Raw genomic sequence first — 19,988 nt, forward strand, 5'->3', positions numbered from 1 at the left:
CACGTGGATCAATATAACTTTCAAACAGCATTCATATCAAAACTAAACTGCAGATATGAACAGCAGACTACATTTACAGTATTTAAGAGTAGCAGTAGTACTATGACTTTGATCAATTTTGTAACCTAACATGATACCAAATAATAATCAATGGGAAAAGAAAGTGGTCATAAAGTTAAGAGCAGAAGAGAATTCTTTTCACGGGAGGCATGTGGAACTAAGCACTTTTTAAGAAAACTTCTAAGTCTCTCAACTTTCTCCTCTGTAATTTTGCTGCATATTTTATCAGTATAAATATATGCAGAGATAAAAATGAATTAAAGAATAAATACATAAAATTAAGTTGCAATACAGCTTTAGTGCACTGATCATTCATTAGATCAGAAATGATTTAAAGGAATCTTAGGAATAGAAGGCAACCATGCTTGAATCAAGCTTCGGTGCTGAGAACAGAGAAGGACAGGGACAAGGAATGCCAGCCAGTCTGCCTGCCCCTGCTTCTGGCACTCTCCCTTGTTAGCATATGGATAAGCAGTATTTTATCATTCAGTAGAGTAACACTTAAAGTTTAAAAGCAATAAGCATACATACCTAAATTGCAGAAAGCTAAGCATCTCAACTACAACAACCCAACATACAAGGTTTAACTAAAACTGACAGCAGAACAGAGCTACATTTAATTGTATCAGACTTTCTGTACCCTAATTAAGTCAAGTTCCTTGAACAGTCTTAAGAGCTAACATACTTTTTCTCAACTTTAAGTCTTTCAAAGGGCTTTGCACAAAGCAGATGTCTCCAAAAATTGAAATGGTCAAACAAAAAATTCCATTGGATTAGACAGTGATTTAGTTTGCTTTTTGTATCTGGACTGCATTTCAGTAAGTGGCCATTTAGTCACTATTATCACGTAAGTTAAGATATGCTCAGAATGTATCTGTATTTGAAAGAAAAAAAAAGAGAAACAAATATCTGTGTTTCCAGAAGGATGCAGTAACTGCCTAGAAGAATGTTCCATCTCAGAAAATTAAAATCCAAGTAATATTGCCAAAACAGAAACTGAGCAAGCTCCATTTTCCACATGGCCACATGGCCTTAGAATAGTTTAAACTCTGGGGTACTGACAGATTTTATATGACACAGCCTCCAAGACAAATATTTTCACAGAAAAACGGCACTCACTAGTCACACCTAGTGCTAAAATATTAGAAAACTAAAGACCAGAGTGGAACACCAGAACTTAAAGAAGAAACATGGTTTGCAGGAGAGCTTTAATTACTGTATTTTTAAATTAGTATAATTTCTATATATATATCTTCTGGAACTCTGGTAGCCATCAAATGGAAAAAGGGAGAGTTTCAGTGTTGAACACTACTTCAAAGGTTATCAGATTATCACAATATTATTTGTCTCCTCTCCCTGCTCTTCCTACCATTTTTTCTATTTTTTTAATCCACCTCTTCCCCTTCTGTTACTGTCCTTTTATTCCTACTGCATTTACTTTTCATTTATCTCTCTACACAGCATTTTATCTTTTACCACAATCTTCTCAAAAGAGTATTAGCAATGCCAGTCACAGTCTGTACTACATTTATAAAAGATATCTACAGAAAGATTTAACTAATAAAACTCATATTATTTGTCTTATGTTTTAGAAAGCTTCCCACTAAACCAGACTGAAAGGTGGAAAATTTAAAACTCCAACCTTTTTGCTATGATTTCACATCACAAAAACAACATACACAATGTCACCAAGAAAATAGCTTTGTGGGGAAGTGTCCCTTACCGTCTTTCCTCTCCCATTCACAATACACCTTATGGAGTTACAAGTTTCTTTGCAGCCCAGTGGTGAATGAGACAGAAGGACTGATTCCAGCTGCAGCTACATTCGCACTTCCCTTATTCTTTATATTTTTGCTAAGTGAATGTTAAACTGAGTCATTCCCAGACATACTCCCAATACTTGTATGAGATGAGCTGATGAGGAACTCTCCACTTTCCATGAAGTCAGAGAGGACATCCCTCCAGCAGGGCTCAAAAAGGTGACTAATGACGTGAAATTCTCATTATTCAAACAAAGGCTTCATCAGTTTGGCTGCATTCTTAATTTCTTATGAGCTTAAGCCAGAATATCTTTCACAGTTTACATAACTGCTAGGAGGAGTGCAAATTTGGACTGTATTAACTCTTATTTTACTGCCATTTATAATTGGTGCTCAAAATTTATCACATGTACATGAGAGTAGACAGCTGTGCAGAAAAAGATGGTTCATTTACATTTAAGTACTGTAATTTCATTTCAGGGAAGAAAAAAAAATAAAGTCAGACCATGAGATTATAAAAGAATCCTTTTCTTCATGCATATTCATTCTGTTTTGAAAACATTAATTTATTTAAATCAACAATACGTTCAGTCACAATGAGTTTATATGTCATCATTTCATTAGCTTACACGTAGTCTAATGTTTTTTTCTTATTATACTTTAGTAATTCTCTAAATTCAGCATGACAATTACAGTTTTAGGATTAATTACATCCAGTTGAGTAATAGTTTTCAAAAGGATAAGTCTCATATTTAAGAAAGTTTTCTATCACCTACCAGCACAAAATTATTCTAAACACAACAGTTGGACGGAGGATTTACTGAAACAGAAGCATTAGGTTAAATTTTAACGTGTAAGCTGTATTTTCAATTTAATAATGGATTGTAATATCAGGGATATTATCTGAGTAAGACTTAAAAGAATACTTTTTTTTAAATTGGTTCCATGATGAAGACAGTTTTTGCCTAATCTTCGTAAACTACTATTACTGCCAAACACATTGAAGAAACATCCACCTTTGCCACACTTTGCTATCCCATCTCTGAAGGGATAAAAATCTAGATGTCAGTTTTGAAACAGATTCCAAGCTAAAATGACTAACCAGTTCCAACTAAAAAGCTATAAAATCAAATTCACCTAGGATCATTTACAGCCATCTGCTCAGAACCATTTTCTCACTAGTCAAAGCCTTATTTCCATATGGTCTCAAAGGTGAAAAATTACTCTTTATTATTACACTACCTAAACTACAAATGGAAGTCTTTTACAGTAAACCCAGACACAGTGAACTTTTGGATACACTGAACATTTCCTGAAATCTTATTTCTTTCTACTGAATTCCAGAGGGGGTAAATACTATTACACTGAACAGTCACTGAACAGCATAGGTTAATTTAATGGAAAACACTTTGAAATAAGCCTTTACCATCTGTTTTCACCTCTAATGGCAAATCAAAGAAGAACGATTCACACTCGTATCATAAAAAAAAGCATAAGTGATTTAAATAGTTGTGTTCTTTGATGAATACAGCATGCATCTGTTTGACTTTCTTCACCTTTTATCTTACACAGGAAGTTCTCATTTTCTAAGATAATGCTCATCCCTGCAATTGAAACCACCAAAGTGTAAAAAGAGAATATGCACGAAGTTTTTTATACAAATAATTCCTTACAATGTGAAAGGGAAGTTCTTCGGTAGCTCCAAATTGCCTCTGTGCAGCAGGTTATCTTAACACTACTTCCCTTACTAACAGTTCCACATACACGGTTATCCTTCTCAAATTGTCCAGCTGATAAACATAAAAAAGATGAACTCAAAACAAATGCTCTTGCTCAAAACTTTACCTGAATTCTTGCTACAACTGGAGAAGGCCTTCTGCACTTGAAAGCTTGTCTTACCCCAAAAACTATGTACCAGCAACATGCTTTAACTTACTTTTAATTTCTTGAGATAAAAGATTTATGTTCTTAGATTAGCTGTATAGAAATAAGGCAACTTATAATGCAACTCTAATGTACACAGGGAAAGGAAGAAAAGTTTGTAACTGTAAACAGAAGATCAAGCAGAAGATCAACATAGTCAAGCAGCATAAGGAAAATTAAAATACGTAAGTGTGTAAAAGCAGTTATTACAACATTAAGAAATCCTACAGACTGTAGTGAAAACTTATGCTATGACATACACTAATTCTCAGTAGGAGCTATTGCGGGGAGGTACAACATAGAGTAGTTATAAAGGGAATTACCTTACAGATAGAGAATCTATACAGAAGCTATCTGTTACAGCTGGCACCTCCAGGAGTAACGTGTTGTTAGAGTGACCAGCAGCAGAAAGATCAGAAAAGGGAAAACAGGTGAAGAGGTAAGAACAAAAGATAAACAATGGAACATCAGAGCTACCACTACAGTCTCAACAATCATTAAAAGAAGCACCATTCATCTTATTTATTCTAATACTCATAAGGTGTACGTGTGGAGAATATCTTGTGTATATTTATGTGTGTGTGTATATACATATACACACATACATAATTTCTAAAAATTATATATATAGAGAACTTATTTCTTATGTAGTGATTTTTCATACAGGAGCAGGAGGGTTTTAAAAACAGAATGATAATTTGATGGAAAGCCCCAGTCAGTACGCAGTCCAACTCTAGCTTACAGGTCATCTAAAAAGTTTAACTCTATTCCAATAATTTCATTTATATATTTCAAATATCATCACTTACTTTCCATCTCTTCCAAAGATGTGAACTAACAAGCTCAAAGTCTAACATTCTATGGTATAGTTGTGGGCACTTCTTCATTTAGTACAATTAATAATCTATTACACATCATTTAGGATATCCACATAGGTGCCTTTAAAGCATAATACTAATACCTTAGTTAAAAAAAAAAAATAAAATGGAGGTTACAAACCTGAAATCCCCTTTATTGTTCACAACCCTCTCTGGAGGGCAGTACTGTGCAGAGCTTTCTAACACCACAATGTCTACTGTCCTTGTGTTATTCCCACGTCTGGTTTGTACATGGCAACCCCAGTTTCCTGTGGAGCCAGCCTGAATGTTTGAGATTGTCAGTGCACTGGGAAGAGAAAATAAACAAATAAACCCCAAAAGTCTTGCAATAAAATTTATATAAACTTTTACCAAAAGATGAATAAAGTACAGAAAGACAATGGAAGAAATAACCAATTACATACAACTGTGAGCCATCTTACAAAACCAGAGCTATCTATGAAACCATGTACTATAATTCATAGAGAATTATTTATTATACTTCCAGCTTTCATTTTTGCGAAGGTAGAAAAGGAAAAGCACAGCCATGCAAAAAACTTCCTTGACTTCACAAAGAAGTCCAAATTCCCCAAGTGTTATTATCATTGCTCTCCAACACAAAATTTTTCTAGTTGCTCCAGAAAGACCAAACTAAAATAACTTCTCAAATGCATAATTTGTGAGAAAAAAGTCCTAACTTACTAATACAACTACAGGATATATAACACTTTGTAAATGCTGAATGAGTAAAAAATCTGCTGCAGGCAAAATAAATTATACTCACAGATCTCTGCTGGAGATCTTCAATAATACCAGCTGTGGTGTGTTCAAAATGAACAGGAAAAATCCATGAGCAGTTCACTTAAATACCTTATTTTCAGAAGTGCAATATTCTCCTGCAACAGTTTCCTGGGTAACTTGCTCTAGCTAATCCTGTTGTAAGCAGGTGGGTTTGACTAATCAAATTGCTAGACCACCCTCCTCAAACTTGGTAGTTAGCAAAGGTGACCAAATCTAGGAAATTTAAGAGATATGTGAAGTTATAAGACCACTTCCTTAATTGGACACTTCTGTCTACATATGTTCACCCAGCAAAGATATAAGGGGGCCTTACTGGTTATGGAAAGAGTCACTATGGAAAGAGCAGAAAATGAGTGTGAAATACATTTTCTCTTTATGGATTCACCTTGCAATCAGTGAGCAGTTATGAATCATGTTTTTTTCGACAAAAATACCCTGGGACTCATCAGTTTCCACTATTTTTCCATCCTGATACCACAAGACTTGCATGTCTTGATCAATATATGAAGCCATACACTGGAAGGGTAGGCTATCTCCTTCAAACACAACCTGACGGTGAGATGGAGTCATATAGAAAGATGGTAATTCAAGTGGCGGTTCTAGAATTCAAGAAATAAAATGAACAATTAAGACCAAGAATCTGTCATATACATAATTTTCAAAAGAGGAGAAAAATACACTGAGTTCAAGATTTATATAAAAGCTACCTTTTACACATTGGATACTGAAAAACACATTCTCATCATATTCTTCTTCAAAACATATATCCCTTTTATGTAACACACTTCAAAAAATCTTTTGTTACCCCTACGTCCAAAAGAATGAAGCATATAAACTTGAATGAAAAATATATGTGTGCATTTTATTTCTTTGCTATTTCTCACTATTAAGATTTCAAAGTCACAAATACATGCTTTATTATTTTGACAGAGTATCTCTAAAGAAGTTCAGCAAGTTGGTCATTGTTTCACCAAAACAAAAAGGCTAATCAACAACAGAATTATCATGTAGAAAACTAAGTCATAAAAGCAAGTCCTTTAAACTTCAGAAATTCAGGCTTAGAATAATTTACACATCTTAAGTTGGATAGCTAGGCTTTGGAGCAAAATTTTCAATTTCTGACTCTTGTGAATTTTGGGTAAAAAACCCTGAAAAACATGGATTACCAGGAAAAAGGAATTTATTTCCACAGAGTGCTACTCATCCTTAGGTTCTACAAACTAACGTCCACAATGACCAATTTATTTCCAAAGCAAACACCACTGAATCACCACTAAAGATTCAGCCTTTGAAAAAGAAACACTATTACCACTACCATGTAAGTGCTGGATTTCAGGGAAACAAAGTTTGTTCACTGATATTAACAGAATATGGAATATGTTAGAAAACAAGTATCCATTGTCTGGAGTGCTTACCGCAGGTTAGAAGTTCCTGCTTAACACCAGTCACCATCTGTGACTGTAGTGATTTGGGATATGCACATTTAGTTTCACGTACAGTTATATTTCTTTCCTTTAACCACTGATGCATCCACAGTATATTGCAATCACAAAGAAGATAATCAGTCTGAAATTCTCTGCAACACAAAATAAGTGCTCACAGTGACAAAATGCAACACTCAAAGGTCTGAAAGCTTAAGGTCAACAGATATGCAATACCTATGTCACACACTCAAGAGTCCAGCAGTCCGACCCCAGAATAGCCTACCACGACATATATATACAATTCTGCAAGCTGGGGTCTAAGAACAAAAGTACACACTCTCCCCAAGAAAAGGAATCTTCTCCATAAACATGAGCAACATCTGTGCATGAAAGGTTTTCTAGTAATTTCTTTCATGGAGTAAATTCAAGTATTTAACTGAGCACTGAGAAGGAATTGCTTGAATATGCATCAACATAAGAACACATTTCATTACTTCATTTTAGCAATCAAGCGCTTTAACAATAAAATCAACAAAAATATAGTCTTTCACATAATTCTCTTTTCAGAACCACTAGTCACATGATTTTAATGATAGTTTTATTCTGCTTTATACAAAAATCATATGTCTTTTTCACTGATTCTTAAAGTCTTCTCTGTACAATTTAATACTTTCTACTAAAAAAACACTAAATATCCCCACAGGTGTCTGATACAGTCAGCTGAAGTAAAAAAAAAAAAGAGAGTATAAATATTTTCTCTGTTTAGAAACAGTTAAAAATGTATCAAGCCATATGGCTTTGTCTATACTCTTTTTTATTTCTAGTGAAAACATAATTTCTCTTTCTTTTTGCAAATATCTAGAGGATAACACAACATCACAGACAGAACGCTTCATAAACTATATCAACATTCCTGTGAAACTCCATTTGGTCTTTGTTCACAGGAATTCCTCCAGACACACATTTTTAATAGCAAGTTATACCCAGGCTCTTGTCAGACCTGTGATGTTCTTGGACAGCAACTTTTCTGTACACAAATAAAATACCAGGAATAGCAACTTGTGAACAATTAAAAGAAGCTGAAGGAGGGAAAGAAATATTTGCCTTTATAAACAAGAAACTCAGTGTCAAAGCCAAAAGTCAGAGCTCTTGACAAAGTCCCAGTACCGTGAGCCAAATGTCATGAGTATCACGGAAAAATGCAAGCTAATCATCAGCACTGGTAACTTTTTTCATTTACTGTCTTCTTTACAGAAGACTACAACTCTCATGAAATTAAATGAGAGAAAAGTAACATGAGGTTGAGATGTACACACCATCATATGCAACAAAATTATACTGTTTTAAAGGATTAGAGCTTTTTTAAAAGTATTTGTTTCCTTTGTCAAAAGAAGGTGTGGAACACTGTATTTATTTTATATATACATATATATATATAAAGTAATAAATGACATACAGAATAAAGCTTTTGGAAGCTCAGATGCAGTTACAGCTTTGTTCTCCCAGAATTAAGTTACCAAATATTGAGCAACTTTTGAGGGAAGTTATATAAACACACAAATATCTGTACATACATTTCCTATGTGCTTATTCAGATAAAAAAACAGTTAAGAGGCTTAAAAGTAAAAATGCAGAAATGCAGTACAAGCAATTATGTGAAATGGTTTCTGTTAAGAACACAAATGATGATGTAAATAAAGATTAGATGCAGTACATGTAAGTACTTACAGAGACTTTAGTGAAACAAGATGATCAAACGTTCCCTGCGTAAGCGTAGAAAACAGATTTCCAGAAAGATTCCTATTAAGCGAAAGCATCATGATTCGAACTCATGCTCAAGCAGCTGACATATGAAATTAAAAAAAACCCTCTTCAAGATAACATTACTTTAAAACTCACAAGATACTATTACAATACTGTTACAAGACCATAAGAACAATAACAAGGTCTGATAGCCTACCAAAATCCCCAAATTATATGTTCCCCAGTACTTTTTCAGCTGAAGAACTTTAAGATTTGGAACAAGGATTGAAAACAAATAAAAATAAAGTATTTAAAGCAACAACTAACACATGTTGAGCATACATTTCAAGAAGTTTAAAATTAACTTTGTTGTTCACAGTGAACTTATCCTGCCATTAACATGCTATTAAAAGGCATGTTCGAGCTAGCAGAATGTTTTTTAAAAATATTATACATCTCACTTTCTCTGTTATCAGTGAGAACATTGCCTAAGACACTAATAACCAGGGCAAAGAAACATTCTGTAATCTTACATGTTATCTCCTTAATGTAAATGAAGAGCTACAAACCATGCAAGAGAGCCAGCAAAACACAATAACACTGATGCCATGGTATAAGGCATGGATTTAAAAAGATTCTATAACCCTGAAATATTTTTGTAAGGAAAATACTTTGTACAGTCTGCTAGCCCTTACCCTGCTACACCTTCTAAGAAACTGGGAAACACCTGCAAAGCACACAAAGCACTGAGTAGCATGGTTTGGGTTGCCCCTATCACACACCCTCATAATCACACTGCTTGGCCTTCAAGCACATGCTTAAAACAAACTACTCCCATTGAAACAAAGACTGTTAATGTATATAAGACTAAAGAAGTTATATGCATCAAAACATACTTACAATCTAATTAGATTTACAAGTCCTCTAAATATGTCTGCATTCAGGCAGCCTATTCTGTTATTAGTTAAGTCTCTGTAAATAGGAAAAGGCAAAAAAAAAAATAAGGAAAAAACTTTTTCTTTCCAATGACATAGTGTGCAAACAGAATCATGAATTTTCATTGAAATACTTAACAGATTGAGCTGGCCTTTCATCTAAACTTTTTCAGCAAAACCCAAATGGTACTTCTGTATGGGTGTACACAGGCACATAGAGTTCTTATTCCATTTCTGCAGCAGTACTGGTTTGCCTATACACGGTTAAATGAGCCTTGTCTGACCAGTAAAACCCCTTAGAACAGGTTTGGCTTACATCACTAGAAATAAATTTTCATATTTGTACAGTATATTCATTACATGTGCTACATCACTTAATTTAACATGCCAGAGACTCCTATAATGGTACATTTGTTGTACATAAGTAGGACCACTTCTATATTTACACTTACATAAATGTTTAAATATTACATATTTTACAATGTAGGTCTTAAATCAAATTGCCAAAAACATTTTAAAGGAATAAAAATTAAGCTTGCAAGCAGTAACGGTCCAGAATTGGTCCTTCACCTTTACTTTTCAGGTTTCCAAAAGTGCGATTACCAGTAAGATTTCCTTTTAAGTGAGGCAAATAATCTAATCAGTGACAAATGAACATATATACTACAAAAACTTAAGATGGAAAGCTGTATGCTGACTAGAGGAAGCAGAGGGGTAAAGCAGGAAAATCAGTAAGACTTAAAAACTGTCCAGATATTTTGAAAATCTGAAGAGTGAAAGGGGCAGACTAGATGAGGGGAGGCCATCGTGCCAATATCTTTTTTTTCATGTTTCACCTGGGACAGAATTTTTACAATGAAGGTATAAAACCTTAAACATAAAAAATGTGTTAAGGGGAATGTTGGCACAACCTTCAATAAAGAAGCATTAACAGTGCTGTAATTCAATGCAGTATCAATAGCAAGGGACAATGTGTTCCACCATGACCTTCTGGGGGGAAAAGTAATCATAAGGAGTTTAACATTTAACAAAACAAGACTAGATGGCACCAAAGCTCTGAATGAATGTTCACCCAGTGATGTTTCAAGTCACAAAAACAAAAACAGAGGAATAAAACAAAAGACAGTCCATAAGAAAAATGAGACTGCCAAGCCATAAGCAGTGAATGTTCTTCAGTCATAATACTGAAAGCACTTTGTTTCATACATAAATATATGTATGTATATAGACACCAAATACATATTCAACTTTTAATATTTAATAGCTTAGCTATCTACATTCCCAGAACCTAAGACGTACTCCTCAGGGGCTGTTTTGTTTAGACTGACTAGCTATATATATATATATACTACTTACAGTCTTTTCAGAGATGAAAGCCCCAGAAAAGCTCCTGGATCTATCGTACTAATAAGGTTGTTCTTGAGGTCTCTGTGGAGAAAAATCACGACATTACGTTTACCACAAACTACCCTTTAAAACAGATACACAGGCATGAAGATACATTTAACTTGTTTGAAAGTCTTGTTTGAAAAAAAAAAAAAAGCCCAAACCAAAAACCCCCTAAAAAATCCCAACCCCCCAGAACAAAAAATAGAAAATAAAAAAACCCAACAAACCACACAAAACCAGAACCCATGCAACACATTCTACTTTTTCTAACAGTATTTTTCAAAAAATTGAGAATGTGTATTTTAATTAGAAAGAGGAATATAAATAGCATGTGTATTTCATTAAATATTCTACCAGTTCCTATCACATGAAAGGTTATAGAGCTAAAGATACTTTGCCACAGTGTCCCAGTAGGTTACAGCTGCTCAGGGTGTAACATTTGCTCATCACACAGTACCATACTGTTTAGCACAGTTGTCTTCTTCAGCCTACCCGTTTTCAAATACTTTAGCAGTGCCCAACACCTACCAAAAGAAGCAAAACAAAATCCTAAAAGCACACCAAAGACACAGCATCGAAAGTTACCACTGATTGTTGGCACTAAAGCAAAGCCCTGGCTGCAAATCCCAAGTAAAGCTGGTGAAAAACTCAGAGGACAGATTTTTAAATCTTAAGTTTCCAGACTATGACATTGTGAGGAGAAATCTCAGGTAACTATGTCATTAAACTGCTTAATTAATTGTGCAAGTGATATAGGAGTTTTAACTCTTAATTCAAAGTATTTTGTAGATACAGCTTAATTTGAAAGGTCACAGAAAGTATGTGTCAGCTTCTATAGTTTTGAACAAACTTTTATCACTGCACAAATGTTAAAATTATTTCGACCTCCTTATGAAGCCAAGATTTTTACTATACTATCTGAAACTTCACAGGCACTTATTACTACCAAAAAAAAAAAAAAAAAGAAATCATTCCTTGGTAATATCTGAATGTTCTGCATTTGAAAAGAAAAAAATCAGTAACTTCCAACTAAAGTCAAAGTTTTAGTATGCTGGGGTTAGAAAATACATCTCTTAAACCTACCACAACATTAACAATTCTTCCCAAAAGAGAACAGCACAAGAAGATTATGCCTACCATCACACAGATATGCATGAGTGAAAACATAAATTCATCCCAAGATTTCACAATACCGTTTACTGCAGACAGATTAAAAAGCCTTGGTAAAACAGTGTCATGGCACATGGATCACACTTCAATGTTGTGGCTAATAAACATTTTTAAGAACTGTCATGTTTTTAAGCCTCTTTCTGCAGGCTTATAAAGCCAGTACCAAGACCATGACAAATTTCAGAATACTAAATGTTATTAATCTTTTCTTTACCATCAGTGTTTGGGACACAAAGAAAAATAATATTTATTCTGCACATTCAAAATTTCAGTTTAAAATCATGTAACTCCCACTTAAACTCAAAATCTCACTGTGGAAAATACTCAGGGAAGAAAAACCTGGACAACATGTCTTGGAAATCCACTAGCCTATATCAGTGAGCATCCCATTAATTACTTGAATTCGAAGCATACACCCTGATACACCCCTTTCTCAAATCCACTGCTTCAGTGTGAAATTTTAAAACTAAAAGCAAGAGTTTTACTATTTCCACAAACTGTTTATACATTTTGTCAGATTAGTTGATAGTACTTCCTAGTCTCTTTATGTAATTTTTTGTCTTTTTGTCTCCTCCTTAATACCAGTTCTAGAGGGATAATTACACTAGAATGGATAAATTCTCTTTTAAGAAATGCCAAAAAAATGTGTTTATAAAACTCAGTGTGTATTCTGTATTTTCAAATAAGATAGCAAAGCACTAATGAAGCACAGTACTGAAGTAATTGTTAAAAAAACATCCTGAAAGCCCAAATTGTCAGCATTTTCTCAATCAGCATCTATAACAGTTGGGGAGTCTCTGGGGAATTTTCCCCCTCCCAGCAGCAGTCACAAGAAAGCACTAGCTATGTATTAATCTATCAAAATGTATTAGCAGATGAAAACTGTGAAATAAAATATAAAGATCACAAAATTAACATCGAGCTGACATGTCTGGCAGCAATTCTGAAACATTGAAAGCTGTTGATACACAGGCTGGTGCAACTGCCAGGATTTCAGATCTAGGGCAGTTTCTAAATGAAGAAATTACAGTCATGGGTAAACCAACAGATTGAGAGGATTCTCATGTATAAGGGAGGTGGGGGAGACAATCTCAGACAGTTGTGTTTGGCTTTGAAGTTTCCATTGGTTTTACCACTTGTAAATAAATACATTTATACAAGCTATTCATTTTTAGCAGTGGGATTTTAATAATTTTTCTTTGGAAAGCTCAACCAACAGGATACAGTCACAGATACCAATTTGTCCAAATAAAAAAATCTGTCCAAAATAAATCCATTAGAAGAGTGTTTCAGCTAGGGTAATATTACAACTCCACAACAGACAGTTCTGAGACCTGGACATTTTCCAAATGGAAATTAAAATATCATTATAAAAATAATCTCTTTCTGAAAAGTTCTTACATACTCTTCTGAAACCCCCTCACATCTAGAAAATTCAACAGCAACTTAGAACACTTCATTTTGCTGTTTTGTGTTTACCCCATCAAACCACCTGTGACATGCACTGATAAACTCCAAAAGCAAAAACTTCAAGACGTAATGCAAAAAAGTTTTAAAAAAAGGAAATGCCCAAGCCATTTCTGCAAACTAAACGAAAGCTAAAACCTAGACCAAAAAAAAAAAAAACCTTTTTGCTTCCTTCAAATGATTTCTTCCGACAGTACAGAATACTCCAAAGCATTCAATTTCACAGCACAGATTTTTTTACCAGAGACTACAACCCTATTTCCCACCAGCACCATTCATCTTTTGGAAATTACCAAGAAGAAGGTGAAGATGGCAAAAGCAAGTATTTTGTTCGTACTTTCTTAGCCCAACACTCTGGGTCTTCTCCGGAGAGAAGACAGCTAACAAAAAGATGGGAGCTTTCACGACCAAAACCAGAACTAAAGTTAGAGCAGAAAACAACTTCATGAATATTCCTGAACTGTTTCTCTGCTCAATAAAATTCAAAGAAGAAATACTGATACTTTCCAATCTCTTTTAGCAACTTTAAAAAAGAAAAGAGTCAGATAAATCATTAAGAGAACTCAGGTCTATCTTTTCACATGCTCTGCTGCACTATCACAGAAAGAATTAAAATCAGAATTTATTACTCTCTGAAAAACTATTAAATGCTTCTATTTTTACTGAAAGCATCCATGTATCTGTAGACTGGTGCTGTAAAAACAAGAGACAAAAATAAGACTGTCTACAAATAACCCTCCTTTCACACTGCATATTTTCCCTTTTCAAAGGTATATTAGTGTATCCTAAAAATACTTTGGTAAGCCCTCAGCATTATTTATAGTTCAATAAATATCAAACCCCTCTTCTGCTATTTAAATACCTTACTAAATCCCAAGCTTGTCTCTTCCTCTCTTCTCCCTCATGTATGATTAAAAACAGTACTTTACAAATACATAATCTTCCTTATCCTTGCAAAAATCAACCAGCAGCACTGACTAGCTTCCAGATGGAAAGACAGCAGTTTTCTTCTAAACTGGTGAAGTTTGAATAATGCTGTATAAATTTAAGTATCTACTAAATGAAATATTAGCTGTCATAATTTAGGTGTGCAAGAAGTTATTTCAGCATTTAAACTGCAGGAAATTCATAGCAAAACACAGCATTAACAAAGCCAATGGAGATTAAAATATTTAACATATTTTTGTACAGATACTTTAATTATCACTTATGGCAGTTAAAATCTTTGATCTGCTTACTGTTATTTGCATGATTTTTTCCTAGAAGAGTAGATGCTGATATAGTAGAAAATGACTATGCTATAATTAACGAACACTTCACCCTCCAGTAAAACAAACTCTTGTTTTGGTAATCTTATCACCCCATTTACAAACTAATGCATTACCAAATTTTACATCTTAATAAATTAACATACATAAACAAAATTTAACAAACAGACTTGAAATTCTTACTTGGGGGCAGCATTTTTAATGTACTTCCCCATAATTTTTGGCATACAAGCAACAAATAAAACCATTTCTTCCTTGCAACAGTAACAGTGAATAATTGTCAGAAAGGAATGGATGAGGTCAGAACATAACATGTTTGAGTAAAACAAAAACCTAAAGGGCTGCAGATATCATATCCCCAAATTTATTTGAAGAACTGATAAAATAACAGATACCATTTAAAAATATGTACAGTTTCATTAAGATGCTTAAGAACTAAACAGGAAAAAAAAGTTTAGTGCGTTAACACATAAATTATGAAATAGTGAATGTGTATTTGAGGATTCAAATACTGATTAAAATGCAATTAAAAACAATTATTATGCTGATATATGCTCCTGATAATAGTATATTTTGTTTTAAAGGCTTTGGTTAAATATATCTACACATCTAAACTCTATCTGAAAACCATTACAGAGAAATGGCAAAAAATATTTGTTGGCAAGTATAATGTTACAAGGAATGAACAAGCAAGCATTAAATGCATACAAAATGTCTTCCCTAGCAAGTAGTATTGTTAAGTGACAATGCTACTATCTGAATGAACTACTACTTAAATGCTGAGTGAACTTCTTTATCTCTGTTTCCTCTCTTAAAGAGTGGGGAAAAGAGCATATATACAAAGGAAGAAAACACTCAAAGAAACAAGGGGAAGTACGAGTAGTAAGAAAAAAAAACAAGCAAGTAACTGTCAAAAAACTGCAGTTTTGAAGGCATGCAAGTTACCACCATGTACATTAAGGAGTGTAATTTGAATCGGCTTAACAATGCTAAAATTTAGAAGTTACAATGGCTTTCAATTTTTCTTCTAAGGATTAGCCATGTAAATTTGAAAAATTATTTTAATTACGGTAGTAGCTTCTGTTCAGGGTTACAAGATTTAAAACAGAAAAGTTTCAGTTTACTGTGGTTAGATACTGTTTTTAAATAAGTCATGCACACACAAAAATAGAAGAGAATGTCATTAATGATTAGTGTCATGCTAGTTATCCCTTCCTTCATGATGAAGGTGTCTGATCTATTAGAATCATTTGTACACACCAGTGTACATTAAGCATGTTGTCTCCAGATGAAACCACCACACCCTCTAAAATACTATCACAGATCACTTTAAATGCTCAAAACATGATAACTGCCTTATTGTTTTCTCTTCATTCATAAAAAGGGAAGATATTAAAAAAAACTAAAAGACCTTACAAATGACAGGAGTTAAATGGAACAAAGCTAGGTGCTTATGATTTTAAGGAAAATTAAGATTTGGATTCATTGAGCAAACGTAAATTATCACCTCAAACTAATTAGGGTTTCGAGTATTTCCTGTCTGGAAATTGTAACGAGTTATAACAAATAACTGTCAGCAGACACCTTTATTACCTAAGCAAGGATGTCAAAAGAATGTGTATAGATCTATAATGCCATCGCTCTGATAACCTTGTTTCTCTGTCATGCTGGCTTATTTCTACAATAAAGCTCATCTGCTAAGGCATAAAACAAATCTTTCTTCTGGCATGTGGGGGACAGAGTGGTGTAAGTGTTCGGATTTACTTAGGCCAGGTGAGCGGGATTGCAGCCTTCAAGTTTTAGAGGAAGAATAAAATACTTTTAATCCCCTGAAGCCAAATTTCATTTGGAACGCTTCCTAGATGTTGTGAGATGATTATGAAGCTGGCGACTTTCCCAGTCAAATGGCCTAGAAAAATCCTTATCTCTAAAGTTTCTGCGTGCTCCCAGGTAGATCAACCTGCCAATCCTGACCTTCTACCAGCTGGAAAAAAGCTGACTGTAACAGAAGCTAAAATGCTTCTTATGCCATAGGCAATATATCATCTGAAAAGGAAAGTGAAAACAGGAAACAAAACATATCCAAAAAGTTACTCCCATCAGATTTGCCCCCATTGTCCTCCCCCATGCATTCAGTATATGAAGAAGTATATGAAGTGTATGAAGAAGCATATGAAGTATATGAAGAAGCAAAACTGTTAAATGTCAACAACTTCAAATGAATCTAGCCTTCATCTGCTTCCCATGCAAATATCCCTTACTATTGTTCAACAAAGGGTTTCACACTTCATAAGAAATTATAGTTTTCTTTACAACATAAGGTTTCATGCTATGAGGCTAACAACAATGAAGCACATCCAGTTGGTACAGCATTCCATTGAACTTCCTACAGAAACTGCCCTAATCACACCCACTGCTCAGATTATCCCTTTATGCTGTTACATGACATTCACATCCTTGAAGAGAATACTTATCTCTGTTAATTCTTCAAACACACACAAATGAAAATACATCAAAATAAAGAACATATCTCTCAAGATATTTTTGTTTGCAAAATTATTAATAAAACAAACGGTATATCACTTATTTTTAAAGTGAAAATAGCTTCTTAAGAAGTGCTTACAATCTTTCAAGAAGGTGTAATCCAGAGAAAGAGCCATTCTTCAACTCTGTTATTTTATTATTATTCAGGATCCTGTAAACAAAACCAGACAAGAACAACATATTTTAAGTTTGGTAACAAATTATTTGCTGCAGCTTACACTTCTGGTGTACATCTTTCTGTTTAACAGCCTTTACATCAAACTACAATGCCTAACTCATTATCCGAGTTGTATATAACAGTACTGCTTAAAGATTGTGAATGAGGATTTTGTTATGTGCCCCCAAGTAGCATGCAACTTTACATAATTAACATATGAAAGTACCCTTATAAAAAATTATCATAATAAAACACAAGAATTGGCATAATAAATAATGGTACTAAACAGCCAGTCTACACATTCAACATTCCATTCTTTCATACCCATTTTGATTTTCAAAGCCATGTAGCATATTGCCTGCTTCCCTTCTCCTCTGCTGCCACCCTCAGCCGCATACACAAGTTCACTTCTCCCATGTCATGCCACCCTTCCCAGCCATCATCCCAGCACATTGATCCTTCTTCTCAATACAGTCTTCTTAAAACATCTGAAAAAAAAGCTCTGCAAGCACTCCTTTTATGTATCATTTTTTTCTCTTAAAAGGACCACACAACTGCAAATTCCCTTCCACACAAGTGGCTTAGACCCATCTAGACAAGTCAACCTCCAGTCACAGCTGTCTGCAGATGCGAATTACCTTTAAGTTAGGAAACCCCTTGTACAGCTGGGCACTTCCTTACTTAGAAGGACCTTCACATTTCTCTATCACAAAAAAAGGGTGTATTTTCATTCTGAATCACAAAATTTTAGCATCCACAATGAAGTCTCACAGTACAAAGCTCTGCTTCATAAAGTGTGCTTCATCTCAGTACATTTTGAGCACAGCTCCTGCTATCTTCATTTGATGCTCTGCATTTCTTACATTGAAACAAGCAGTAATCAATCCCTACCTACCCCCTCTTTTGTGTGTAATTATGCAGAAACCTAGATGGTCTCTTGCCAGATGGAAGATTCATATTTTACTTAATTACTCTTCACACAAAAGTAATTTTGTGGCACCATAGTAATTCCTGAGCTTTCCAGCCTGATTATGCTAAAAAAATTCTGAGGTAAGACCACCAGAACTCAGTCAGTCTTTAACAGACAAGTCACAAATCTGCATAATGGGATAATGATGTTCTGTTTCCTCCTGTTTTCCTAGCAAATTTTAATACCTAATATCTCTTCACCACTTGTACTAAGAATTGAAGATTTCTGGTCAGCTCAGTGCCCATCATCGTATATATGAAGACAGAACTGTCATCATTCCCGATACAATTTTCACTGTACTGCTTCTGCCACTTTACAGCCCAATTATTAGTTTCATAAATGTCTTCCAAAATTCTTCACTTAACCCTCTTCTTTATTATATATCAAGCAACTCACACTCACAATGTTATACACATTATGAAGAAATATGTTGTGTGTTTCAGATCTCTCAAACTCCATTCCACTGAGAAGGCTAACCATTTACTTCTACATCCGCTTCTTATTCCCCGGCAAGTTAGCTGTTCATACAGTGATTTTCCATTTCAGGCTGACACACCATTTTCATCAAATCCTTTGGAAAGGGACAGAGAGACAGCTTTTAGAAAAGCATCTGTCCCATTATATCAACTGGATCATCCCTGTTTGCAGATTCTGAAAAACTCAAAGTTTGTGGGGAAGAGCTTCGCATTACAGGAGATGTTAATATTCCAGAGTACATCTCCTTCTCTTTGTCTAGGTGTAAAGTATATTTATTGTAAACTGCAAATTTATTATAAATTCTACTGATTTGTTCAATATAAACATCAGACTCAGAAACACATTTCTCCTAAACTCCTGATGTACTTATGAACATGCGCATTTGCCATCCCGCCAGTCCTCAGAAATCAGTTTCATTCTAAGCAAGACTTCAGACATTCACCACCTGACTTCTTCATCCTTGATTTCTCCCAAAAGCTCTCCCATGCACACCGTCATGTCCTGGAAATTTATTCACTCTGTCAGATTGTTCCACAACTTCTGCTACAGTCACTTCAATTTCAGACAAGTCCTCTGACAAACACATCTTACAGATCCATCATGTTCATGCACTTCTTCACTTACACCAATTACATTTTCAGGCACTTAAAACTGCCACTAGGAGATTGCTTTCCAGCCTACTACATCTTTCAGATATCCTTTAAAAAAAGCCATTAACTATAAACACACAACACTCTTTCATCCAATACATAAAATTTATTACCTAATGACAAGGATTAGTACTTGAAAGCACACGAATAAGGTAGAACTAAAATACAGAAATACCAGTCTATGAAAACAGCACCATTTTGATACAACCATGTATTAAGCTAAGTAGTTTTCATGCCCAGGTTTCTCAAAGATTGCCTCAAGTCTCTGTCGCTTAGATGAACATAGGGCAGGCTTTTTTTGGTCTCAAAGCTCTGATTTTGCATCAATCTTTCTCAATTTTACACACACAGAATCAAGAGAGCTGAACAAATTATTTGAAAATCTTTCCATTT

At 34.5% G+C, this 19,988-nt stretch overlaps 1 protein-coding gene across 3 annotated transcripts in view; it reads right to left on the reverse strand.

Moving 5' to 3' along the window:
* The window catches only part of ADGRA3 (adhesion G protein-coupled receptor A3), a 55,899-nt gene that overhangs the window by 21,468 nt on the left and 14,443 nt on the right, over window positions 1–19,988 (reverse strand). For all 3 annotated transcript variants that reach the window (XM_034064655.1, XM_034064656.1, XM_005148550.3), the window contains exons 2-8: window positions 17,421–17,492; window positions 10,860–10,931; window positions 9,469–9,540; window positions 8,554–8,625; window positions 6,817–6,977; window positions 5,787–6,000; window positions 4,743–4,907 (exon numbers count right to left, since the gene is read on the reverse strand). In XM_034064655.1, coding sequence (XP_033920546.1) covers window positions 4,743–4,907; window positions 5,787–6,000; window positions 6,817–6,977; window positions 8,554–8,625; window positions 9,469–9,540; window positions 10,860–10,931; window positions 17,421–17,492 — 828 coding nt within the window. The remainder of the gene's footprint in view (window positions 1–4,742; window positions 4,908–5,786; window positions 6,001–6,816; window positions 6,978–8,553; window positions 8,626–9,468; window positions 9,541–10,859; window positions 10,932–17,420; window positions 17,493–19,988) is intronic.

The sequence above is a fragment of the Melopsittacus undulatus genome, chromosome 7 (assembly GCF_012275295.1).
Source record: "Melopsittacus undulatus isolate bMelUnd1 chromosome 7, bMelUnd1.mat.Z, whole genome shotgun sequence".
In the NCBI taxonomy this organism is placed as follows: domain Eukaryota; kingdom Metazoa; phylum Chordata; class Aves; order Psittaciformes; family Psittaculidae; genus Melopsittacus; species Melopsittacus undulatus.